Source organism: Rhipicephalus sanguineus, chromosome 1 (assembly GCF_013339695.2).
Source record: "Rhipicephalus sanguineus isolate Rsan-2018 chromosome 1, BIME_Rsan_1.4, whole genome shotgun sequence".
NCBI classification, from domain to species: Eukaryota; Metazoa; Arthropoda; class Arachnida; order Ixodida; family Ixodidae; genus Rhipicephalus; species Rhipicephalus sanguineus.
The window spans coordinates 110,336,470-110,363,841 of NC_051176.1; the positions used below are offsets into that span (position 1 = coordinate 110,336,470).

The 27,372-nt window shown below is 44.9% G+C and overlaps 1 protein-coding gene across 3 annotated transcripts in view; it reads right to left on the reverse strand.

Moving 5' to 3' along the window:
• LOC119395880 (26S proteasome non-ATPase regulatory subunit 5) overlaps positions 1-27,372 on the reverse strand; it is a 53,425-nt gene that overhangs the window by 1,973 nt on the left and 24,080 nt on the right. Inside the window, exons 6-8 of one of the 3 annotated variants that reach the window (XR_005184354.2) lie at positions 26,329-26,438; positions 22,514-22,920; positions 5,683-5,781 (exon numbers count right to left, since the gene is read on the reverse strand). Coding sequence is in view for 1 of the 3 variants with exons in the window: in XM_037662887.2 (XP_037518815.1) it covers positions 22,531-22,920; positions 26,329-26,438 (500 nt within the window). In the remaining 2 variants the exon portion in view is untranslated. Of the gene's footprint in view, positions 1-5,676; positions 5,782-22,513; positions 22,921-26,328; positions 26,439-27,372 lie in introns of all 3 variants that reach the window. The other 2 variants (XR_007416117.1, XM_037662887.2) reach the window with 2 other exon arrangements.

The following is a 27,372-nucleotide window of genomic DNA, read 5'->3' on the forward strand; positions in this document are numbered from 1 at the left end:
AGTGAGGTGAAACATATTAAAAATCTGAAGGGGTCACTTTCAATTGGACGTTGACTGTATTTGTTTTTTGGAAGTTCGAATAGTTTGAATAGTAAAATTCCAGTGCGAATCGAATCGAATAGCAAACACTATTCGAAAAATATTCGCACACCCCTACTCTTGAGGTTGAAAGGTACAGATTTTCCTGCGTGCTTTAAATATAAGAGCTGAGACACATAATTGTCTGCATTTGTATGCAACTAGAACATTTAGCATTAGCATCTTGCAAGTGCCCAAGGAGTAGTCACGCAAAGTACAACCCACATGCTGAATACACAGTGGCATCTGATGTCCAGTGCAACTCGGATAAGCATAGATGAAAGTTTTGAATTCTGTATAAGTGTTACCTCACCTACCATCACATTGGACAATGCTAAAGCCATGGCCACAGAATTAAGCCCAATTAAGCCTAAGGCATCGGTGTGGTTGTGTTAGCAGATGTAGTAACATGCCTTTGGTGCTTTACCAAGAAATCATAGTACATGTCACAGGAAGTGCATAAAAATAAAAATTGTTTCTTTTCATATATTTTTCACACCTAAACCCAACAAAAAAGTACTGTTTCGACTACACTTGAAATTTCGGAAAAGTTTGCCAAAACAGAAAGCTATCTTTAGTGTCCTATACATTAAGAGATGCAAGCCTTCCTCTGGTCGTTGAAAAAAGATCCCTGCTCACTAGCACCTAAGAATAAATATAGTCTTTACTGGGGTATGTGTGAGCAAAAATAATGGTCTGCATGTGCCAAAGAAAATAGCAGTAATTCAAGCAGCTGTAGAGGGGAAGCACGTTGCGACTGTTGGTCAGTCATTTTTGAGCTGACATACCTAGATGCCAACAAATATTTGTAACCAAAAATATTGAAATGGCTGCTAAATTTGCCTTTCGAATGTAAGCAGACTTCTGTTAAGCCACTATATGAACCCTGCTCCAGATAAAAAAAAAACATTAAAAAAAAAGACTTAAAAGGGTATGTGCACAAGCTAGAGAAACACACATGGGAGGATCATCCTTGTGTCCTCCCTTGTGTGTGTTCCTGTGGCACAGTTCAGTAATGTCAAACTAAAAAAAAAAGTGGTGGTTCATGTAGTAGCACATTGGCACCATTAATCGTAAAGGAATAGCAATTTTATTCCAACATAAAAACTAAACAGAAAATGGCAAATCAATTTTATAGACATCCACAAGGTGAAAATGATAAAAAAAGGAAAAAAAAATATTGTGATGGTGTTTTCTACAGTTGTACAGTACAAACCCTAGACAGTGCTATCAGCTTGCCTGCTTTCTGTGCTTCAGTTACCAAACAATTTGGGGCCTCACCCTGCAATTTACTAGCCCACTGGTTAGCTCATATGGTGAGCGGCTGCTTCAGAAAGCATTGGTCCAGCTTTCTCTCTGAGAAGCCCGTATGAGTTCCCCGTATTTTGTAGCTTCGTACTATTTATCAGGTGGATGACAATCTTTTCTCATTCATGAAAAATAAACTGCTGTGTCATGTTCTGAAATGCAAACATGCCAACTCAGTGCTGTCGACTGCCTCCATGGCAACTATGTATGATAAAGAGCATCACTGACCAAACATCAGCTCTTGCAGTAGGGCACAGAGCAATATAGCATATAAAGCACAGTGTACTGTGTAGCTATCACCAAATTCTAGTGCTCTGTGAACAAATGCATGCACCATCACCAGTTATGAGATTTTTGGAACAGACACATTTTGTCTGTCTGTAACTATTGATTGAACAAGAAAGAAACTCCAGAATATTGTTCGCAGAACCTATCTCACAATCAATGTTGATAGGAATGCGATTAGCATTGAAGCAATGTATGACACACCGTACTGCCACTTCCAAAACATGTGTACGGGCGTGTGTATGCAGCCAGGTTTCTTTCATGCACACTTCTGGGTACCCTGAGCCATCTGGTGGCAGAGGAGATGCGAAGTCCACACATGGCATGTACCTTATCTGCATACACTGGATGTTTCAGGTAAAACTTCCAAAAATGCTTGAACACAGGATACCCAATGTTTCAGAATGTTTGAAAGTGCAACCTGAAACAGCCAGTATATTCAGACAAAAGTGATGCAGGTTTGATTCCTTCCAGTGCAGGAGAAATTTTAATTGAATTTTTTCTGTCATTAATCAGAGGCACATAATATGCAGTGACCCAAGTTGGCGTGAGAGGGATTTCATTGAAGAGTGGCACACATCCAGTGTCATATATATGCAGTGGCTCAATCAAATTGGTGCAATGTTTGGTTTCAAACACCATTCCCTCAGCATAGCAGCCTGATGTTCTAGCAAGTCTACCCATTAAATCATGTACTATTCAGTCACCCAAGTCGGCAGGAAAATGGTTACAGACATAAAAACATTCCAAAAAGCAAACAAAATGCCCTAGGACTGCTAATTTCATTAAAAAAAAACAGCACATTTTCTAGAGCTTCTGTACATTTAAAGAGTCAACAAACACTGCTTCTATTTGTAAACACTGTCTAAGGAATGGAGAGCTCTCACTGAATTCAATATAAAAGCTAATATTGGGTAAAAAACTTTTTTTTTATGTATATAAATAGCGACTGTGGACTTGAGCAGGACCTTGGGCAAGTTGGTTCATAGCTAACTGGAATGAACACAGCGCATGAAGACAAGTACAAAGAAGACACAGAAGAGGCTTTACAGTGCTCATCCCATGTGCAGTGTCGCCTTTGTCCGTATATTAATGTGCTGCATTGATGCCTGCAGACTTGCGTAATAACGAGACCAAACTGATTGTCCTTTCCATCATACGAGAAAATCAAAGGGTAGATAGAGCTGTGCTCTGCCTGTGGACCATACCTCAGGCAATGATAAAGCATCACAAAGGATGGTGGAAGTGGACAACTTCAGACATGTCTGCTGTAGTTATATGGCTTTCAGCTACTACTGATTCTACATCATCATCTTGACTTGGCAATACCAGCCATTTCCACGTGCAACAACAACAACAACAAAAAGAGAGCGAGAGAGAAAAAGAGAATAACTTATGACATTTTTGTAATGATTCCACCACTAAACCGACTCAGAGTCCTCATAAGCATCCTTGTAAAATATAATAAACAAAATGGAAAGTGTATAGTTGTTGTAGTAGCCTTCACTAGTGATGCTGAAAATAAAAATATTTAGTCTAGCATTTGACTGGCTAATAAAATTTAGCTATTATTCTTTTGGAAACTTATCTTTTACTTCACAGGGCAGTTAGTCTAACACATCCAACATAACACCTTGCAGCACTTGAATTCCAAGAAAATGCTACAATTTTAATCAAAGCACATGCCATCACATGAATGCAGAGAACAGTTGCACATATTTCTAAAACTAACCAAGTTAAAAGAATCCATAAAGAAGATTTGAACATCTGTCTCAATTACAGGCAAAGAAAAGGATATGGGGTACAGCTTTGCCACATTTGTTCAGTTCAAGAATGTCTTCTTCATTCGGGAACATTTAATTGAGAGAGATAATACTGAATTGTGCCATAAATCAAAATCTTGATCACATGCTAGAATCGGCTTTGACATGGCCAACAGAACACCAAAAAGGAAGCAGAAAGGCCACTGCAAAGGCCAATAGAAAGTAAATGCTGCAAGAACTGCAAATTACTACAACAAATATAAAAGTGAGACAGCTTCTTCTAGAGTAGTATCTGCATGACTACCCACAGTGGCACCACACTGGCAAGGGTCATTCGTAAGGTTCCAAGCATGTATCAGCACTGACAAATGAAATCGTGGCGGATGGCTGTACCAACAAAACCATGTCTTTCTACGGTTGGCATTACATAAACATTGCATGCTATTGAGCCAGAGAACACGGCTAAGGCACTGAAAACAAAACGGCACCTACACACAATAAAACTAATTGTTCACTGGTCTGAATGGAAACAATGCCAAGGAGATCCATGCCTAGTTAGAAGCACAGTGTGGAAACAACAGCCAACAAAACTCTTGTACTGCAGTCATTTGGTGAAAATGCTTTTCATCTGGCCATATCTATGAGAACCGAGTGAGAACTGAGTGACCAATTGTTAATCAGTGACAAACCACACATTGGCATGCAAATGAAGACAGGGATTCGGCAAGAGGCAGAAAAGTGCTTAGGGCTTAGTGCAGCTGATTAATATGAGTCTAGGGTCACAGCACACAGCATCCTCCAAAGCAACCTGCGCATATTTAAAGGGGGCCTGAAAAATTTTTCTAAGTAATCACTGAATGACCTGACTGTCGGAGTTTACTGCCTCAGGGATTGCTTGCCACAAAAATGTTTCGCATCTGTCAAGGAAGGGTGGAGCTAAAGGGATTTGTTGCACACTCTGAGCGCTTTATCCCTTCTTTCGTCCCGACGAGCGTGCTGGAATCTACACAAGCGGTGGGGGAGAGGATGACAAAGGAGCAAAGAGAAGCTACGCCAGAGTACGCCATGACCATGAGCATTTTCTCTTCTTTTTTTTTCATTTTTTTCTTCGAGTGTGTTCACACACTTCCAGTATGATGACAAGCGCGCTGCCAGCACATGACAGCACCGCATGGTAGGCGCAGTAACTATGCGGCACAAGAAATGCTACAGCTGTGCGGAAGCCTGACAGAGCTGTGTGAGTGTCTGGTGCACATCGACTTTGTCCAATGTTAGAGCTTGACTGATGAATAGCAGCCATATTCGGATAGCAGCTTTCAAAGTAAATTCAATTAGCTAAATGCCATGCAGTGCCTGGAAAGGTGTCTTGCTTGCGAAGTGTGTAAAAGAGACAAAGCGTGCAATGGCAAGTGTTCTGGTGGTTTTGGAAACAACAATATGCATTGGTAAGTACTGTCATAGTGGGCTCAGCATGAGACATTTGACCAACTCAGGCACGTAATGTTTGAAATAGCATGGGTATAGTACACCCGGCACCGCATCACATGAACTTAGGAGAAAATAAAACAATATCAAACAAAATCAGCTAATGGCTGTGTCTTTCTCTTTGTCTATGAGGCCGGTCTCTTCATCTATGTTGTTTGCTGAGAAGAGAGTGAGCGATTTTTGGCTGTTTCCGAAACAAGACTGTAAATTCCCCACTGCATGCAGTGCAATAATATTTGGCTCACATGTTTACAGCAGCCTTGACTACTGACCAGCAGCGTTTTCCGACTATATTGCAAAAGTGCTGCAGGGCCCCTTTAATGTTGCAGAGCACAGATTTCTATTGTTGCTGATGGGATTTCTATTGTTACAAGACACTAGATCACCAGATAGAAGCAGGCATGAAAATGCTGCAGCTGTGTGAAAGTGGCTCTGACGACTCCTCTTAACACTTCAGCACTACGTACAGTCCTCACAGATTGAAACGCAACATTAAAACTTTCAGTACAATGACTGGTATGCATAATTGCTCGAGATCATTGTGTCATGTCACTACGAAACTGGCCGTTAAAGGTAAGGTTGGCTCTGACGTAAATGTTCGAGTTGACATTACGCCAATACAACACGAACTGAAGGCGATGGAAACAAATGCACATGAATTACATAGCCTTAAATTGTTTCATTTCAGTCCATAAGGACTGTACATGCTGTTCCTATTCATAGAAAAGCTTACAAAGCAAACAATGGCAGCAAGTACACTCACCATAGCCCAAAAAAGTCAAGATTGCCATCATTGTGCAAGGTCATGCTGAGCAATATTGCCATGGTGTTTCCCACCCAGATTATGCCAGGAAAGGCCAAACTGCCATGGAAGAATGTTATCTTGAGCTTCTAACAGTGTTGCAAAAGGCTATCATGATAAATCATTAAGCAGGCCCACGAAAGGTACACATTTGCTTCATAACAGTTATCACTCTGTACTGGCAATGGTAACACATGCTGCTCCATTAGGCTATAATATATTGCCCCATCGACCACATTCACCGGACCATACATTTAATAACTTATTTATTTATTTATTTATTTATTTATTATTTATTTATTTATTTATTTATTTATTTCGAATACCTGCAGTGCCCGAAGGCATTATTACGGAGGTAATACACAGGGTTACATATGCTCTTACAAATAGAGAACTGAGCAAACAAAATTAACACAACAGAACTAGAACAAAAATGTTCATGCCATTATACATCCAACAGTAATGCTCTGAATGATGCTTCATTACAACAATCCGCAGTTTGCTGTGGTAGCTGATTCCGCTGGGTTATCATGTGTGGGAAAAACGAGCGCTGAAAGACATTTCTTCTACAAATAACTTTTCTTACTTTTAACGAGCGGTCACTTCAGTGAGATATAAAAGATCTATGAAAGGAAACCTAGTAGATTCTTCCTCCTACCTCACACAAAAAGCCAATTATGTGGAAAATGCTTTGAATATGAAGTGATTGACAAAACAGAATGGAATGATCACTAAGCTGACAAAATGACCTATAACACAAGTCTCCGCTACAAACACCACTGGCAAAAGAAAATGGCTTTAGGTGATAATCACATGAAAAATAAGTAAAATTAGGTTTGACATTCATGGCTGAATTTGTTCTTTCCCAGAAAACCTTAAAACTTTATGAACAACCCTCTTACATGGTGCTACAGTTGATGATCTAGTTTGCAATGGTGGATAACATTTTATCTATACACAATGTGACATTTCTCCATAAATTTGTGTGGACGTCATACTGTCCATTAAGATACTCCTGACAACTGCTCCTGCAGAGCAAAAAATGCAACCAAGGCCAATGTCAGGAAACGTCAGCATGCAAGTGTTGAGCTGGCAATGGGTTGCCATTAAAAAGAAGAAAAAAAAAAGGTCAGAGAAGACAAAAAGGAACTGAACATTATAACAATCTCGCAGCCAACATTTAAATACCTTCACTATAAGCATATACCATGTTATCAGTGACAAATACAGTTGAACTTGGATATATAGAACCTGAAGGGGATAACAAAAAAGGTCTACATATAGGTAATTTGATATATAAAATATCTTATATATCAAAGATATATTCAAGGTGATTTTACAACTGTTCAATATACACAATAATTCATTATATGTGGGTTTGACTGTGTCGTGATCAGGTCTATGCAAAATAAGCCTAAGTGAAATGCCTCTTATGGACCAGTAAATGGCTTTTTACAGATACTATTGATGGCTTGTTGGTGGCTTTCTGTGCAAGCGTGCGGCCTCAGGACAATAACAAGATACATATGCAGCTTATCACACGAATTAGCACATTTGTTTGCAGGGTATCGTCAATTCAAGCTGCTGGACAAAATGTTTTAACTTATGTTGCTTCTGATGAGCATTGAGCCACTTCTTCTGATGTGCAGAGGGTTGCATTCGACGTCAAGCTCTGCTTCTACGGACATCTGTATAAACCTCATTATCCGTAATGGAGGAAGTTGACATGTATGAAGATATTGACAGGAAACTTCCTGTGGCAACTTGTCACAAGCCACTTCACCAGCCATGAGCAAATTTTTGTTACAGCTGCACTGCCTAAGCTGCTTTGTCAGACAGTGAAAACTCAAGTTACGGTTTTGCACCAAGTAGACATGACGGCAAGTCTGCTCACGATTGCAATGAAGATTGCAAGTGTACGCAAACAAATATTCTAATGGCACACTGTGCAACGTTTGAAACTTAGGTCGCCATTTCACAATGGACCTTTTTCCAGACATGCAGCGTCGTGCTTTCCCCTGGTGGCGAAGTTTGGTGAGAGGGCACGTCGGCCAGCAAACGTCCACTAGAAGGTGAAGGCGTCGCGTGGAATTGAATTTTTTTACACAATTTTTTCCTACCTTATGCGGTGATCGGGTGAGGGGCACATTAGCACGCATACTGTTGAACCTTTGGCGAATATTTCACGAAAGATTTTACAGTCTTCAGCCTGCGGTAGGAGCACAGAAATGGTGGTCGACAAGTCTGCTACCTTGAAGGCTAGGCTTTACCACTATGCAAACGCCTAATTAGGCACAGCACTCAAACTCGGTGCACTGATTGCAGGCAAAGGTTATTGAGCGCCTTTTTCTCTCAAATAAAACAGTTAACTATATTAAGAGTAACATTGCAAGATTCAAACCATAATACGCAGATCTTAGGTGAAATTTGTCATTTTTTTTAACATCTGTAGAGGTAAAAATGTCACCTTCAAGATTAGAGTCCAGGAACTGGTTGGGCGTGTTTGCAAAGCACTGACACAGTCCAATTTCAAATTTTTTTTCTTGAGAAACTAGGTAAGTAATGACGCCAAGTGCTATTTAAAAAGGTCGTGACGATAATACGGGAACATTCTGCAATATTTGAGCAACGCAGCTGCAGTAAGTGCAAAATCTATCTTAAAGAAAAAAATGCCCGCCCTGGTGACATACTTTCAGTAACAAATGACGCAATAAACTGCTGATTTACTTGATGTCTCGAGCTTCTAAGCACGATGATAGAACAGTAGCATGAATAGGAAGAAATCAGGAAGTTTGCACGCTCATTGCTGACCTAAAAAAGCCATGAAATGCTTTGTGATGCTGGCATCTGTCACGGCAGCCATTCAAATACCTAGTGGTAGCAGACGATAACAAAACCAGCGCGCTTTCATCCAGGCTCTTTGGCCAGCCATGGTTAAGAGGTCACGTGAGTTTGAAAAAAGGTCTATTGGTTCAAGCAGTGATGTGATTGATTGAAGCCATTTTGACGCAGCTTCCGGAGCAGATAAAAGGCCACTTGGGAGCAGCAAAAGAGCCGTGTGGAGCAGTTACCAGTCCCAGACACATTTTTGAATGCACATATTAATTTTTCTAATATGGAGCAGCTGTACGGTCGTACCATGTCTCATGATAATTATATATGTAGACATGAATGCATGTTTATTTATAAAATTCAGAAGATGAAATTATTGTACTGCTCGTTTTCTTACGCCCAACCCTCAATTTGCTCAGTCCTGTGACCGTCAGTCACATCAAATTTGTCCGCAATACAGTTCACATCTGTAATTAAATGTGGATTTCTCCATGACGTTTTAATTATTGCATGGAAGTGTGTAAATATTCCAAACAATTTATTTTACTATAAAAAACTGTTTTGATGACGTTCGCGGTTTCAGTCTGACCTATGCCTATGTTATATGGTAAAGTAAATACTGCCATGCTACATCAAGAGAATCTTTCGGCTACTATTTTGTGGGAAAAATACGGGATTTGATAATCAGTGATGCTACCGAGGACTTCTGATATGGAGCAATTTTTGGAGCAGCAAAATTTCCGTTTTGGAGCACTTTGGAGCAGCAAATATTTCATCTTGGAGCACTTTGGAGCAGATAATTTTGCATCTGGTAGCACTTTGGAGCAGCGAATTTTACATCCTGGAGTGCAATACAGAAGCATATTGCATTAACATTCAAGCACCTGAGTATTATTATGGGGCTCTTATGAAGGCTAGAAATATTTCGATTCATTGCAAATCTCATGGAAAAAATCATCTCAGGAGCATAGGCGTGCGCACAGGGGGGGCGGGGGGGGGGGCACCCCCCCTAATCACCTAAGAGGGGGGAGCGCAAAATCTGCCCCGTACATTGACCCTTGCGATAGCAATTATATGGACACTCTCGGCGGATTTTTGCCGTCGCCGTAATTTTCCGTATAAAGTCCAAATTAATAACATCACCACGCGCATTCTAGCCCCAGATAAAAGCTCGCGAGCGCTGGCGACGAACGCGGCTGAAGCGGAGATTAAACTAGCCGGCCGTCTGTCTCCGCCGCACGGACAGCGCATGAGATAACATCTTCCCGCGTGCGGGCCTGCCGTCGATTGCTCATCAAACAGAGAGGAAATGCCCCGCCCGTCTTTCGTAAGGAGCATGAAGGGACGCCAGGGGAGCGGAAGGGGGGGGGGGGGCGCATCGTTCGAAGGGCGCAGTCGCTTGCGCGCGCGCTATCTCGAGGCATCAGGAGACGGCTCGTAAACTTGCTGTGCTCTCAACGCTTACTTCGCGTTTAGAGAACTCAGAGCAAGAAAACGCTTCGGTTCCTGGAGGGGCCATATTCCCTTAAACCAGCGTTTTGTTGAGTTACAAGAGATCGGATCCAAAAGAGTTAGCTGCTAGTCTTACTTCGTTTCACAATACAATTTTTTGGTATCACATTTATTGCTTCGCTCTTAAGCGAAACTGAGTTTTTTTAACCGTTAGCTATTGACCCCTGAAAGCGAGGGGCGGACGTGTAACATGGCGTAGCCGCTTCACTGTGGGCCGTCAGCGACGGGCCCGCTACTGACAGCTGCGCATTTGCCGCTGCTCCGACCAGGAGATATGATTTTACTAATGAGATGACATTTTTAAAAAAAGAAAGCAAAACATTCGAATTGGAACCCTAGCACGTGAGCTCGAAACGGCAGGGCCTTTTAGGGGGTATTTACCGCAGAGTGATTACAAACTCGGACGTGCTGGCGGAAGGAATTACGAAAAAGCTGTTCTAGATGAAGATCCATGGATAAAGTATATCTGAGGAAAAGTGTCAACGCGTTTCCACCGTTCGCGTGCTCCCATAAACGCGAAGCAAAGGAAAATTCGATATTGTCCTATATATCCACTGCGAGCGATCCCAGATTTCATTCCGCGATGTCCGGAAACAGAAGTGACAGACATTTTAGCGGCACTCATGTAGTTATTACTGAACATTGCTTTCCTTACGTGCCGTGCGACGCTTGAAACGAGCTATCAGCAGCGTTTCTGGAACAGACGATGTCCGCCGATGAATCGCCGTCGCACTTTCTCGCTACCGATAGGCCTAGACGTCACGAGCCTCTGCGGAGAGCGCGTTTTGCTGTCGAGCCGACTTGCAGAACAGAAGCTGCGTCGGCACCGTGCATGGCATCGTGGCTTACTCGGAACGCACGCGCGAGCGCTATTTATTCAGCGGAATAATTCTTGGTCCATGATTGCGACTTTGTTGGCAGCCCCAAGATCGAGCTGCACATGTTCTGACGCGCCGGCGGAGCGATTGCCGGTGATAGACGCCCCCAAACCCGAGACTTTGGCGCAGTTTGGCGCAAATTTCGTCGATATTATCAGGATGGCACAGTAAATACAATTTGGCGCACTTTGACGCAGTTGGCGCAGGAGTGGAATCAGTGGATAATTAACTGGTCCTTTGTGCCTGAAATATTCGCTGTGTTTAACGAAATTCGTGGTAATCGAAGGCTTCGTGTCTCGTATGACAAGTTCTTTAACATTAAATTTGCCGCTGTCGAGAAGCATGACCGAGACACTAGTATACTCATGCTGCGGCTCCATCCATTCTCAGCAAAATTTCACTGACCGCTGCCGCAGTTGGAATTATTGATAAATCCTAACCGTAGTATCGCACTGAAACAAGCGCCCCTCATGACCTCCTCTTAAGTTTATTAGAATGAACAGTACTACCAATTTTTATGAAAAAAAAATACATAGCGGTTTGCTCAAGCACATTCACATACTTCTCAATGAATGCAATCAATCAAGTAAAAGGTTGCCGCCCTACAAAAAGTTAGAAACTGTATTTATTTGATTTAATAATGTTATAGTTAAGAATGAGGTAGTAGTAGCAGTTGTTAGAAAACTATTTACACGGTGTGGGGCAGTCATGGGCACACTACCAGTAAAAGGTAACTCTGTTACAGTTAGAGTTTACAAAAGTAACCTACTACAGTTACAGTTACTGTGAAAAAGTAACGTCGTTACTCTTCCGTTACTGTATAAAATAAGTAATAGATCACAAACCTAATGATAGAATTTATTCAATAAAAATGTACGAAGGCATGCGAGTAGTCAAAATTGGACGTGGTAAAAACCCTAGACGAAGGAAACCTAAAAAGGGGCCCAACACAAGCAATAGTTGTGTACGCCTCATTTCTTCGCATCGACCTTTTTTTTTGTTCATGCACTGTTGGTGAAAAGATAATTTATTTGCAAAACTCATTACACTTTAGAAGGAGTTGTTTCTCAAACTTGGCATCGGAGAGTTTTCCGCTCTTGATGGAGAATATGCCGTGTCCTTTGCTTAACAGACGTTCAGCCGGCGCGCTGGGTGGAATCCCCATATTTTGTTCGATAAAAATCTTGTTGATCTTGGGGAACTTCGCCAGCTCGCTGATATCAGTTCCGAGATTGCTGACCCACTGTTGCACTTCAGAGGATGGAGGAGGAGAGGCTTGAGGCAACTGAAAAAACAGGTCGTATTCGTCGTATCCGTCACCAGTTGCTGAATTTTCATTACAAAAATGCTTCCAGTGCACGGCACTCTTCTTCAAGAAGGTCTCGCAGCTCTCCGCTCTTCCATCATCCAGGAGATACTAGAAGGAGAAAACATGGTTGATGCACAGGAACGATGGCAGTATCCTAGGACGTTTATTAACAATACCCAGAAGCGCATCTCTGGACGTTTATCTCGGCAGCGCTCGGCCAGCAGCGTGCATTTGCACCGTCATTCAACGAAAGACGGACGCTCAAACATCGGCCACCTTCAAAGCACCCTGTCGCTTCCCCGTGGCAGCCGCAGACGACCTCCTTCGTTGGTTGCGCACTTGAGAGCAGCACTATAGCAGTGTGCTAGTGGTCCATCACTTGGCTTCTTTTCAAATTTCGCGGGCTTTCTTTACAACGCGAAAAAAAATAACTGCGCAAGACGTATCGTACGGGAAACCGTTCAGTCGGTGGTTTCTGAAATTGCTCTACAGCTCAGTGTTCATATTTTGGGTTTTCAGCCAATGATTAAAAAGTTAGGTAATTAAAGATAATTAATTAGTTTAGGGGAAAATAAAAAATAGCCTGAGTATCTATAGGCTAGTGCGAGTAGTATATGTTTGGTTCAATTCGTCTCTCAAGTGCCTTTCATTTTCGAAGTCTTGGCTCAAGTTATGTGGGACAACCTGTATACACATTTTAATGATTAAGTTTTAGACGAAGGACAGAAGCAGTAGCAAGCTTGGCATAGCAGTGAATGGCGAGCTACATTGTGTTTTCAAATTATGGTGACTTCAGTGCCTTCGCTATTGCCAATTCCCCTGCTTTAAAAACTATACAGCGTCAACTTGCACGAAGCATGTGGCCCACTTGTACACGGAATCTTGCATTGCCATGAAAAGGTGGCACAGCTGGTACCATCATAATTTCTTTTTTGATGTGGATTTTTGCCATCATGAACTGCTCCCATAGTCCAACATCTTTCATGAATATTATTAAAAAAAAAACATCATACAAATTTTGTAAAATCATAAAATGGGCACGAATTCGTTAACCCTAAATATTACTGCATGATCATGCTTGTAATTTAATTACAGTGAAACTTTAGTGATATGAATTCCACGAGGTCACCTGAAATATTTGTATGACTAAATTCATATCATCAAAACATACATGAAATTCCAAAACTGAATTTATTTGCTGCCAAAAAAATTCCTCATATCCATCTGCGTTTTCTTCTAGCCCAAACCTTCAACAATTGCCTTCTCAAATGCATAACCTCACCAATGTTTTCGTATGTCAAGCACATGTTGCACTTTGGATGTTGTGGCAGCTGTTGCGTTTGTTGGTGCTGCAGCGTGCGTCGTATCCTTGCTCGTTGGTCAAAGCTGGCATCAGGCTTTGATGTGGAATGCTCTCTGGCAATGTCCTCCATGGTATGCAAACCACAGGTCATGCGGTTGTCTTCGGCAGTGCCGAAATCTTCGTTGGTGCAAGTAGTAACTTTCAGCTCACTCCTATCTTTTCCCAGCGATGTTCACTCCCATCACACCCATCGATGCTCACTCCCACCGCCATCACCCTTTTAAAGGGGTCATGAAGCACCCCTTGGGCTTGTTGAAAAAACACATCCCGCGGAAAGCTGACACGGCTATGAAATGCTCTGCAAAATATTACAGTCGTGCGCGGCGCGTAAAGGCCACAAGCGGAGCGCGAAGTTGCCGTTTCCTCAGGCGCCCTCTTTTCAAACAGAGGCCGGTTCTCACTCTTGTCGGTGGGCTGGGCGTCTGCACGTTGACGTTGCGGATCTGCCAGTTTACGTCGCAAGAGATTATTGGCCAATAGCCGGATGAGATGTGCTTCTTGCCACGGGGTGCCGCCACTTGCCCGCGCCGCACTCCTCAGTCTGCTAAATTTACACAGTAGCCGCACTCGCGCATACGAATCACAGCGGGAGAGCGATCGCGTTTCATGACGCGCGCTGACGTAACTTCTTACCCCCGTGCCATCCCTCCCTGTCTAGCTTCCAGTGCGCTTGTCGGCACGAGAAAAGAGAGAAAGCGCTGAGAGTGTGTGCCAAACCCCCGTAACTCCGCTCATTCTTGACGGATTCGAGAAATTTTTGCGGCAAACGATTCGGGAGGCAGTAAGCTCCGATACTGAGGTCATTAGATCATTACTTAGAAAAGTGGTTCATGACCCCTTTAAACCCTGTTAACAATACTTCGAGCTGCACACAATGTGCAGTTTTTGCTTCTTTAGCGTTGCAAAATTTTCACAATCTGGTCATGCTCACTGACAATCATGCACTGAGTGGACAGTGTGAAACTTGAATTCTTGGCATGGTCAGTTGACTTTCTTTTCGGATCTTTGTCCACCTTATGCAGGATGTCAAACTACTCCTTGAATGACAGAGACTATTGCAACACGTGGGCGATGAACAGATCAAGCTTCCAAGTCGAGCAAACTGTGTATAAGCGCTTGAAGTGAACTACAGAACGATGAAGAAGGCACGCTTCGCGCAATCAAGCAGTAAGCGGCCTGTGTAAAGCACCACCGGCTTGCTGGGGCTGCGCCTTAACATAAAAAGAAGAAGAAGAAAAAAACTGAGGGTCGGCCCTGTAGTGTTATCGGTTCACTCGAGAATACGACGCAGTCATGGCATGAGCGCCTGTCAAGCCCGCAGTAAGACAACCGGTCGCCCTTGAACCCAAACAACAACTAACTTTATTCTACTCTGTACATCACGTACATCTAGGAGGGGGGCGCCACCCATTAGCACAATAGTAGCGACCTCTACATCTCCCCCCTTTCTGCACGTTCGGCAGTCATAAGTTCAGACGGTCCGGTGGGACCACGCGTCGGCCACTACGCATGCACACAACACCATCGCGACCACCAACACTACCATCACTATCACCACCGTCACCACCATCACCAGCCCGTCCCGAGTCGCTCGTCGTTACCGTGGTACTTGGAGGACCTTGAGATGGTTGAGCTACTTGCGGCTGTGGCTCGGTTGCTTCTGATGAAGCTTGTGGTGGCAACGATGATGCTGGAACAAAGGGGACAAGGTGACACCTGTTACGCTGCAAGATACCGCCTTGTCCTGTTTCTATTATGTAGCTCCTAGGTCTCTGTGCTGGGCTTAACACAGTTCCCTTTACATTTTCTAGCCGCACCCAGACTTGTTGTCCTACAGGAAGCTGCCTTTGATGCCTGGCCCGATGACGCCGATTGTAGTTCCTTTCCTGCTTTCTTTGGTAGGATGCGTTCCTCGACGCTACTGTGTCTTTTGGTGGCACGCTTGGATGTAGCAATTCTTCCTTCTTAGGGACTTTGGTCCTTAGCCGACGACCCATCAAGAGCTGAGCTGGGCTAAAACCGTTGATGCCTGGGGTATCCCTGTAACATAGGAGAGCCATGTGAGGGTCTTTTGCCTTGGTGAAGAGTTTTTTGACCGTCCTGACCATTCTCTCCACTTCCCCATTTGATTGGGCGTAGTGGGGACTGCTTGTCGTATGGACAAAGCCATACGAGGAAGCGCAGGTTGCGAAGTCTCGTGACGAGAATGGCGGGCCATTGTCAGACCGAATTTCCTCCGGTATCCCATGGCGGGCGAACGTGCTCTTTAGCACATCCACGAGAACTTGCACAGTTGTGCTCCTCAAGGTTATCACCTCTGGGTACCTGGAGTAGTAATCAACTATCAGGAGGAAAGTTTGCCCACAGAAGTGAAATAGGTCCATGCCGAGAAGTTGCCATGGGCGATCTGGCAGAGGTGTCGGTACAAGTGGCTCAGCGAAGTTAACTCGTGTGATAGCGCATGTCTCACGGTTGGCGACCAGAGAGGTAATGTCATTGGAGATGCCAGGCCACCATACTGAATCTCGCGCCAAGGCTTTGCTTCTGTGATAGCCTTGATGTCCCTCGTGTAGTAGTGCCAAGACTGTAGATCGAAGGGACGATGGGATCACCAAACAGGTACCTTTCAGCAGTACGCCGTCGCAAACAGAAAGCTGATCGATCACCGAGGAATACTTGGAGATGTGCAATGGCAGCTTGTTTTTCCGAGGCCACCCCCACTGACAGAAGGAGATTAATGTAGTGCATTCACCATCCGAAGTTTGTGCTCGACGAACTTCCTGCACATTTAGGGGCAAAACTTCAAACGTGGCAGCCACTGTTTCTGCAACATAGAGCTCCATCACATCAAGGGTTGTGCAAGCCACAGTTTCTGTGGTAAGGATTTGCACAGCATCCGTAGAAGATTCATTCGGATTGTTGATGCGAGAGAGAGTATCCGCTGTAGCCAAAAGCTTAGCAGGCACATGAAGTACCTTAAATTGATAAGGCATTGCTTTAATTCGCAGCCTTTGTATTCTAGGAGGCAACATGTCGAGCTCCATCTTACCAAAAAGAGAGACGAGGGGTAGGTGATCTGTCTCAACATCCAGTGGGATGCCACGCACAAATTCGTCGAACCTCCAGAGAGCCCAGTTTATAGCCAATGCTTCCTTTTCAGTTTGGCTGTATCTCTGCTCCGTCTTTGTCATTGCTCTGGAAGCAAAAGCGACAGGACGGCGCTCGCCTGATGGCTGCGTCTGCAGTAGGACTGCCCCAAGTCCAAACGAACTAGCATCAGCTGAGACAGTGGTGGCATACGACGGATTGTACTTGGCCATACACCTATCGGATGACAGTATCTCCTTCACCCTGACAAATGCGGCCTCTTGTTCGTGCTCCCAAGTCCAACTTGAAGACTTGTTGAGGAGGGCTCTGATTGGAGCGGTTATTTCAGAGATGTGTGGCAAGAACCTAGCTAGATGATTGATCATCCCGAGAAGACGCCTGACGCCTGCAACGTCTTTTGGAGCTTCCATGGCTTTGACAGCTGCTACCTTGGCTGGGTCCGGCTTGATGCCTTGAGCGGACACGATTACTCCAAGGAACGGCACTTCCGACACACCGAATAAGCATTTCTTCTTTTTCAGCGTGACCCCAGCCTCAGCAAGACGGGACAGAACCTGGTTCAGTCGGACCTCATATTCCTCTCTAGTGCGTCCGAAAACGAGTATATCATCGATCATATTGGCTACCCCTTCCTGTCCTTCAAGAATTCTGGCCATCTGCTTCTGAAAATACTCGGGCGCTGAGGTTATACCAAATGGAAGGCGGCAGAAGCAGTACCGGCCAAAAGGGGTTATAAAGGTCGTGAGCTCTTGAGAGTCCGTAGTCAGTTTCACTTGGTGGAAACTCGCTGTGGCGTCCAGCTTGGAGAACACCGTTGCGTCTCCGATAAGCCCGAGGACTTGTTCAACCGTTGGGAGGATGTGGCGTTCTCGAAGTACGACTTCATTCAGCCGGGTTAAGTCAACACAAAGACAGTAATCTTTACGCTTTAGGAACCACTACCAGTCCAGAACACCACGGCGTTGGATTGTCGACGCGGCGAATCACTCCGTCACTTTCGAGCTTGTTGAGCTCGCGCCTCACGGTTTCGTGTAGCGGAATGGGAATGCGACGAGGCACGCTGAGGGAGAATGGTGTAGCACCAGGCTTCAAGCAGATTCGATATTCCTCCTTGAGAGTGCCAAGTCCGCGGAACAGGTCAACTTGAAGTGATGCCTCAGGGGCCTGCACGCCGCCAAGGAATTTCACAACATCGAGGGCTTGTACAGCCGGAAGTCCCAGAAGAGGGACAGAGAGCGATTCAATGACAAAGAGTCGCTGCAAGGACGTCTTCCCGCGCCAACGAAGTTGGGCTGTATATGAACCGAGTACCCGCAATGGTTGACCTCCAGGACCGGTAAGTACAGTGTCAACCTTGTCCAGCTTGGCTGGAAGCTTGGGGAAGTCTTCGGGTATAGCAGAGACTTCGGCGCCAGAGTCAACTTTAAATTGCATCGTGTAGTTGTCCACGGTGACGTCCACTAATAAAGACTTGACCACCGCCTCAGCGGTGCTTATGTGAACGGAGCCGACTTTTTGCTTCGATTTCCGCGAGCGACAAACTTCCGCGAAGTGCCCCTTCTTTTTGCAAAAGTTGCAGAGCGAGCTGCGTGCCGGGCATTGCGTTCGAGGATGAGCCGCGCGGCCACAGAATCCGCAGGTGGGCGTGTCTGCGTTCCGATGCTCGAAAGAAGGCTTCGCGTTCCGGTGACGTCGAGTGGTCTTCTGCATCTTTGTAGCGTCCATTTGCAAAGCGTTGGGACTATTATAACTTGCTCCAGCTTGTGACTGCCGCTTTTCTTTTTCCGCGTCTTCCGCCTGGCGTGCTTGCGTTCAAGCCTCTTTGAGAGTGAGTTTAGCGTTTCGGCAGAGCTGGTCTGAAAGACGCGAGTCGCGCAAGCCAACGACGAATCTGTCATGTACTAACCTTTCTTCAACTTGCACTGAAGGATAGGCGCAGCGTTTCATCATCCTGCATAACTCGGCATAGTATCCGTCAACGCTCTCGCCTGGCTGCTGTACGTGTCTGTGAAAACGCGACGACTCGTATAGTTCGTTGCTTGGATGCACGAAATGCTCTGTGAAACGGTCTACCACAGTCTCGTAGGAAGTGAGGGACGCCGCATCAAGCGAAAATGTGTCCAGGAGCGGACGCGCTTCGGGACCCATGCAATATAAGAGCGAGCGCACCTGTGTTTCCTCCGGTGCATTTTTGAGACCCGAGATGGCTGCGTAGTCCTCGAAGCGACTTTTCCATGTCGGCCAGGTCCCAGCGTTGCCGAAGTCGAACGGCTCCGGCGTCTGAAGGTTGACGCCCACTCACTTCGGGCTGGACTGCTCGGTAGGCATGATACGGACGATGGGTAAGCGCGACGTCGGTGCTCGACCACTTCTGACACCATGTAGTGTTATCGGTTCACTCGAGAATACGATGCAGTCATGGCATGAGCGCCTGTCAAGCCCGCAGTAAGACAACCGGTCGCCTTTGAACCCAAACAACAACTTTATTCTACTCCGTACATCACGTACATCTAGGAGGGGGGCGCCACCAATTAGCACAATAGTAGCAACCTCTACAGGCTCAACATAATGCGGGGGAAGCGTGTTCCTGCTTTCACCCAATAAGACAAGCCGGCTGGCTGGCTCTCGCACACTTCCAAACCTCCTCCCCTCATACACACCGAGCATGGTCCGGTCCACTCAATGGGATGGGCCCAACGAGAGATTGTGCAGCCTTATAATATGAACAGTTGCTTGCTATCCAGGGTTCCCACACAGATACCACGGTGCCAATTCACTGCAGCGGTAGTTGAGTGGTTAGAGCATGCGCCCCCAATGCGCAAGGTCCTGAGTTCGACTCCCACTGCTGCTGGGCATCCACCAGTTTTTGTGATCAGAAGGGAAGATACTCCGGCCTGGCGCTCAGTGTTCTGGCTACTCATTTCTCAAGAGGGTAGCCTCTCGTTTTATTGCGATAGCGATCCTATGGACACTCTCGGCTGGTTTTTGCCATCGCCGCTGTCCGTTGCATCCCGTATATGTATATATACGTTGCATCCCGTATATATATATATGTATGTATATATCTACTATATATAAAAGTCACAAAGAAAGATAATTCAGAAAAACTTTTTCTGAAGCGCGGAATCGAACGGGCGACCTCTCGCTCCGCAGCGTTGGACGGTTAGGCCACGAGGCGTACGTCTTTCAGTATGCTAACAGCGCGCTTTAAATGTCATCGCCCCGCTCGTTGCGATGCACGTGTGGCTCCTGCCACGGCAGGTGCACTTTGCCCTACAGGGCGTGGTCGCCTGCGCGCGCGCTTATCTCGTGAGGGGGGTGGTTTGTATGTCTTGTGCTTTCATCGCGATGTCCGCGCTGAAGCTACAGAGCGTACGAAGGTCACTTCGCTTGCTGCAGCGGCCGCGTTTGCGAAAAAAGCGCGCTGTTCAAACAGAAATAAATAACAACTGCGACAGTGGTTAGTTCGCGATCGTCTTGTGTATAACTGTGCATTCGTTTCGCGCATCCTTCTTTATGTTTGAGCAGTGCGCTTTAAAGGGATACTAAAGGCAAATATTAAGTCGACGTTGATTGTTGAAACAGCGGTCCAGAAACCTCGTAGTGCTGCTTTTGTGCCAAGGAGGTGCTTATTTTGAAATAAAATCACGTTTTTAGTGGTCCGCATCGCGTTAGCGCGCTTCAAATCTCCCGCCTGAAAATACGACTTTCATACGTCACTGCTGCCGTGCCCAACGTTGCCCGCTTTTACTGCGCGGCCGCCGACACTAGTAGCAGCCGAGCGAAAGTAGCGGGACCCACAGTAGCAACAACGGCGCTGCGGCAAAGACTTGCTCGGATGGGCACATTCAAAGCCTTCACCAAGTTGCGGTTGGTCTCGTAATCCTCAGTACGAAAGTGCAGCGAGCACACACGCAGAGGTTTTGACTGTTTAGCACACTGGCGCAATGGCATGACACTAAGCCACTTACCAGGCTTACCACAAATTAATATATATATATATATATATATATATATATATATATATATATATATATATATATATATATATATATATATATATCAGTGTGCATGGGTTCCCAACATTAAAACACCACAGCTGACAGAGCAGTAACTCAGAGAAAACAAGAAATAAGCGATGCTTTGGATAGCTACACTTGACTAGACCTCTCAGACAGATGAAAAATGTTCATGTTCATTAAAACACCGCAGCTGACATAAACAAGTGAAGACTGGAGATAAGCCAATAAAAGTTACCTTCATTTTAAATCCAATGAGACTATAAAAATAAATTCAAAAAGCTTATGCTCCCCTCATTAAAGCACCACAGCCAACATGAGAAATGAGAGGAAAATAGAGATATGCAATGCACTGCATAGCTAAACCTGACTACACTTCAGAGAAATGTTTTTAAAATGTGAACATTGACAAAACACAACTGCTGACATGTACAAATGAGAGGACGAGAGAACTGAAATGTTCACTTTTATTGCGCTAGCAATTACATGGACACTCTAAATGGATTTTCGCGGTCACCGTCATTTTCCATATAAAGTCGATATCGCCTCGTGCATCCTACGTTCTACGCACGAGTAAAAGCGCGAGCGCGGGGGAAGAACACGGCTGAAGCAGAGATGAAATGAGCCGGCCATCTCATTCGCACGAAGGGTGCATGCGATATCATCACCCCGCATGCAAGGCCTGCAGATGATGGCTCCTCAAGCACAGAGGAAACGCCACGTCGTCTTACGGTGGGGTGGGGGTGGGGCGCTGCATTGCTTGAGCAACAACTGTGAACTTTGATCATAAGGGCGTGTTGAGAGCGCTGGCGCGAGCGCTGTCTCAACAGAAATCAGCAAACAGTCCGCCTAGTTCGCGCTGAGACGACATACAGCACGAAAACTGCTCCACTCCCTGGAGCGGCCGCATTCCCTTACACCAGCGTCTTGTAGTTACCGAGAGACTGGATCCAAGAGTTAGCTGCTAGCCTTACTTCGTATAACATTCCACATTCTGGCTATATCGCGTTCATTGCTTCCCCCTTGCGGCGAAACTGGTTTTTTTTTTTTTTTTTGCGCAGTCACCAACGTCTTGGAGAGCGCACCACGTTAGGTATGACAGCGGCTCATGAAGTCATCGAAGACCGCTTTGGAGCAGTTTTGGCGCAATAATGCGTTCGGAGCAGGATCGCACAGTAGAAGCGGATTGGCGCAGCGTGGCACGAATGGTTCAGCACTTCCACCCCTGTACCACCCTTGATGGCAGAAATGATCATTGGCATTTTACAAGATAAGTATGAAGATATGCAATTCATAATTCCCCAAGTAAGTGAGAAAAAAAGAGAACAAATACAGTCATTATTGCACATGAAGACAGTGAAACACAGGCTCTAATGGCATGATACTCGGTGACCTCGACTACTCCTCACATCCTGAAGATGACATTAACAAAAACCAAGCTACCTAACTTTAAGCATGGCTTCAACACAATATACTCGGGTAGCCGTGCTTACCATGGGCAGCTTACATGTGATTTCAAGGCATTTTTATGGGTTCAGCACAGCAGGTCAATTGTCGCGGTTGTACGATCCCTTGGTATATTTTCTAGCGTCCCATGCAACCGTACAATGTGAACTGTTAAGGATTCAGATCAGTCACTGCACAGCTTCTATCGTACATATAAAAAGATGTCTCACCAACTTTGGCACATAGAAAACTTGAACACGAAGGACAGTTCACGCATACCCTGGCGTTAGCATAATCAAATTTAGCCCAAGGATGCTAAGAATACCTTGATAGATGGGCATCTCAGGAGAGCCCCTCAAAGGTTACAGCTGCTTCAGTGGCCATATAGAAGGGACCCTCTTGGTAGGTGGTCCTGATGCGTTGCCAGTCATCAGCAGCAAAACCCCGAGGTTGCACCTGAGCTAAGGTAGCCACGACAGCAAACTTGGCCTCCTTGCATGGCTTGTCAGTCTCAGTAGAGCGATCAAGAAGGTATTCAAGAAACCCTGGCTGTGCTGCTAGTGCAGCCTGACCCCAGGGCATTCGTGCCACCTCAGCAATTACTGCCAGGGTTGCACAACGCAGTTCAGGAAAAGGCTGCCGGCACAGGCGGAGCAGCATGTCCGTGGGTCGATCACCAAGCAGGCTGTACCACTGCTCTGTCAAATTCACCAAATCTTCACAGCTGCTGTCCTGCAGAGGGAATACACCAAACGCCATTCACAACAACAGCACGCTAGGGAAAAGTGAGCATACTGATCTTTGGCAATAAGTATTGAAAGACAAACCACAGGAAAAAAAAAAAAAAAAAAAAAGCGGCTGGTATTTCTGATCTTCTCTTTCTGCCATGTACTTATCTTAGTGCACATTTCTAATGATGACCGCCTAGCTCCACGACACTCCATTGGGAATACAGCACAAAACAATGAGCAATAGGAAGGACGACATAGGTGCTCAGTCAGAGAGTCAGAATTTCACATATGGCTTGAATTTGTACTTATTTCACACCTATTCTTGGCACACCAACTGACACCTATTTCACCAGTGCATGCAAGAATGAAAAAATCATGTAAGAGAGGGTGCTGCGGGAAAGTTGTGAATAGTTGCCATGCCCAACCTTTGACCTAGCATGCATGTCAGAGACTGTAACCACCAGCAAGGGTGATAACTAGAACAGTGAGGTGCTCTCATGCTGCACAATTCTGCATAAATGAACCATCGCTTGTACGAGCTAGTATCACCATGCTTACTTAATTTATTACTTCTTGACCTTCCTTTCCCTTTAGCTAACTTCCTGTGAACATGGCTCACTGTGACCCTGCAATTTTTGTAAGCTCAGGTAATTTGTGAATTTTTGAAATAAGTATTGATGCAAAAGCATTATATGGCTCATTGAGCAAATAAGCTGGCATCTGTAACAGCGAAATGGAAGCTAAATTCCCACTGGCTGCAATGACGCGTCATGTGTGTGCTTTGAAAGAGCACAGCAGGGAAACAGAACACGTGTTGGTGCATTAGATGCTGCACGATGGGAGAGGGCATCACTGCTATGGCACATCACTCTAGAATGCCTGTGTTATCCCAGCATCCCTTGTTCACGTAAGCTCTCACTTGCATTATAACTTCACCTTGGTAATTACTATAAAGAAAAGTAACGTATAAAAAACAGAATAAATTCAAAAGGAAAACCATTGGTGGTAGTGAGTCAAACCTACGACCATGTCCGCTATGGTGGTATAGGGGTTACAGTGCTCGGCTGCTGACCCGAAGGTCGTGGGTTCGATCCCGGTCGTCGCAGCCACATTTTGATGGAGGTGGAATGCTAGAGGCCCGTGTACTGTGCAATGTCAGTGAACTTCAAAAACTACCAGATGGTCGAAATTTCCAGAGTCCTTCCCTATGGCGTGCCTCATAATCATACCGTGGTTTTGCCACATAAACCCCACATAATTATACTAATAAAACCTACGACCCCACTCAGAAGCCGAGTGTCTTACCCACTGGCCCAAACCAATGCCTTCTCGAAAGCAGGCCTGTGCACTCTACGACATCATGCTACTTAGACCGAAGTTTTGACATCGCTGTTTTTGTCACGCTGAGCTTGGCAATGGGAATTTCAGTCCAACTAGACAAAGCAGAATGCACAGACCTGCTATCTAGGAGGTGTTGTGAACGCTTCATATCTATCTCTCACGCCCACTGGGCTTAGCTGCTTCTCAGTCTCTCATCACGCAGGATGTTGGTGGCATGCGGCGTTCACACCACAGGCTGCTGCTGCTGCTGCTTGCTGGCTCAGGCGTTTAATAGGACATTAACCCTTTGAGATGTTATGTATACAATTGTGTACACCACTTGTTTTTGCTATTTGTATCGACTAGGGGCTGAGAAAGAGCACGATACATTGAGCTTTGGATGAATTGAACCTCCTGCATGATAAATTTGTCTTCATTTAACTTCATTTTGCAGTGTACTGTTGCATATGATCACTTTGCTGAAGGCACTACCATATTTGACGAGTCGTTCGATGTGCCGCTTTGAGCGACCCACGACAAAAGTATAATTTTTCTTTGTTCAACATGGACATAACCGAAAACTAATTTGCACTATATTTCTAGCCTGAGATTTCATTCTATTTATGCAGAAACAGAGCATGAATGGCTTCAGAATAAGTAGATATTTAATTAGAAAGTAATTAGGAATGATTACTATAACACATACAAATGAACGTATTACGACATTACTTTTGTTGCAATATAATATTGAGTGCCTTGAAATACCATTGTATCGATCTCATGCATTTACAGACAGTTCTTCATAGGTGGCGTCTGAATAATGCTTTCACGCCATGACTCATAAGAAGTCTTCAAATTTTTCGAACAGATGATTTTTTCATGTCTATATGCTGAAACATTGTCTGAAAAATAATGTGGATGTCAAATATCCCTGGAAAAGAAAAGCCCCCTTTTATGAAAAAATTTTTCATTTCTTGGTGATGGGCACATAAACAATATTTCACTCAGATGTTCATAAGCAATGCCTCCAGACTGCCGTCACCTGTGTGCCACACATGTCCCTTCTCCATTACCTTTGGCACTCACTGGACAAATCCACAACACCCACTGCCTCTCAGCAGACAATGGAGAGGGATCCTTTAAAACACTGAGGCTGCAAGACTCTCCCAATTTCAGAGTACAAGCCGCGCAGTAATTCACTTATTCATTCCTTTACAATTCATATTGCAGCCCTGTTTGGCTATGGCAGGAGTGAGCATAACTTCTCTTTGGCATCTGCCACATAATGGCAAGCATCATGGAACACAAATGCCAGGTGCAAACACATTTCATGCTGTGCATAGTGACATGTGCAACAAATTTTGCTCAGTGAGTGCAGCAGGCAACAGAAAGGCATCACAATTTTGCAGCACCCTTAAAAAGTTTGATAGTTGGAGATAATTTAGTGGTGTTGTTTATAACAGCGCTAAACTACTATGTGATGCACAAATCTATTTAGAATTATAAAAGGATTGCAATGGGGCACTAACTGGGAACACCTTCACAGACCTTTAGAGCGAAAGCTCTAGTACTCCATGTCTTCCAAGGTCATTCATTGTGTTGCAATGACCTTGAGCCGCCAGAGCACAAGTTTGGCAGGCAGGACGCCATGTCACATGACCTGCTGCAGACAGGCACCGCAGTTGCGCTCGCTCGGAGCCTCACTAGCGCACTGCCACGTGACCAGGCAATGGTTTAAAGGGCTCCATAACTACCCAGAGGTGGAAATTTAGTTGCAGCATTGCCGTTGTACATGAGTCTACAGTGAATGCTAGCAGGGTTACACAAGTATGATAATCGAAACACAGCCCTTGCTTGTTTCACTTTTTCCATCACTATGCTGTGTTTGTCGGCTCATCTCTCCACCTCTCTGAGTGCTCCTCCCCGCTGTGCGAGGAGAAAGAGCAGGGAGCACGCGCACACCTTTCGATGGTGATAACTAGGTTCACAAGAGTTAAACCTCAGCCAATTTTTTTCATTTAATCTCACTTTAACCCCAGCTCCTTGAGACCCCTTTTTCTTTTCATGCAGTGTGTCCATAGAAGCTTACTTGAACGTGCAGGACATTGGCCAGGGCACCCAGGTATCGGACCTTGAAGTCAACCTTTCCACTGTGGAGGTTTTGGCTTAATGATTTTAGGTAGCGGCTCATTTGATCTCCTGAAATGAATACACAATGATCAGCTTCAATTACATATGTGCTTAACATGCTTTGGTATTTCAGTGCTTCTCAAAGGGACTGACAACCCGATTTTTCTCGAACCAGATTTTTACAGCGCAATGGAAAGCTCCCCCTCGGTAGTGGTTACACCAGCAGTGGTTGATTGCAAAAGCGCATGGATATTTTGTAAGCAGAATTTTCCGATCTGAGAAGCCACTAAAAAAAGTTGTAGTCCCTCCTCCAGCAATGCTGAGAACAACAGTTCATTACGCTGAAGGTTCTGCTTTCACAGGAGTGAGTAGCACTGTGGTTAACCACCTTCATTTTGACATTTTCAACTGTTTTTTAATATAAAAAAGCAGGTAGAATAAGTTTCCCGAACGCTCGTCACGTGAAGTCCCTTTGCTGCTTCATGAGCCAGGCGCTCCTTGTACTTCTTCAACTCGTAGGAAGGTGCCGCTAGGACCTCAGCTAACTATTTTCATGCTGCCACTCATGAGCAACAGATCATACATCAAGCAAAGGTGGTGCCACTGTTCTGCTCAGTACAAACGAAGGCATATCTGCACGCTTTAAGTTAGAAAAGGTTATAATAAAAAAAGTGTACTGCATTTCAACACTAACATAGACACAATTAACCCCGTACACTAGTAAAAGGTCACACGATGGGGATCACACGCATCTTCACATTTTTGCCATGTGGGGCGCCAAGTCATTTTTTGCGACTTTAGTGAAGAAATAAAAATATAAATCCAAGTTTAATGAGATAAACCGTTCATTTTAGCCAATACAACACACAATCTTTCCACTAGTGGGGTTATCTCAATTCGTGTTCAGAGTGGTTGTCTGTCCTGTTTAAAGGCCAACTCCGGCGATTTTTTGAGGACTATGGATCTCAATGAAATTCATTGAGTACGCTCCTTTGCACATTTC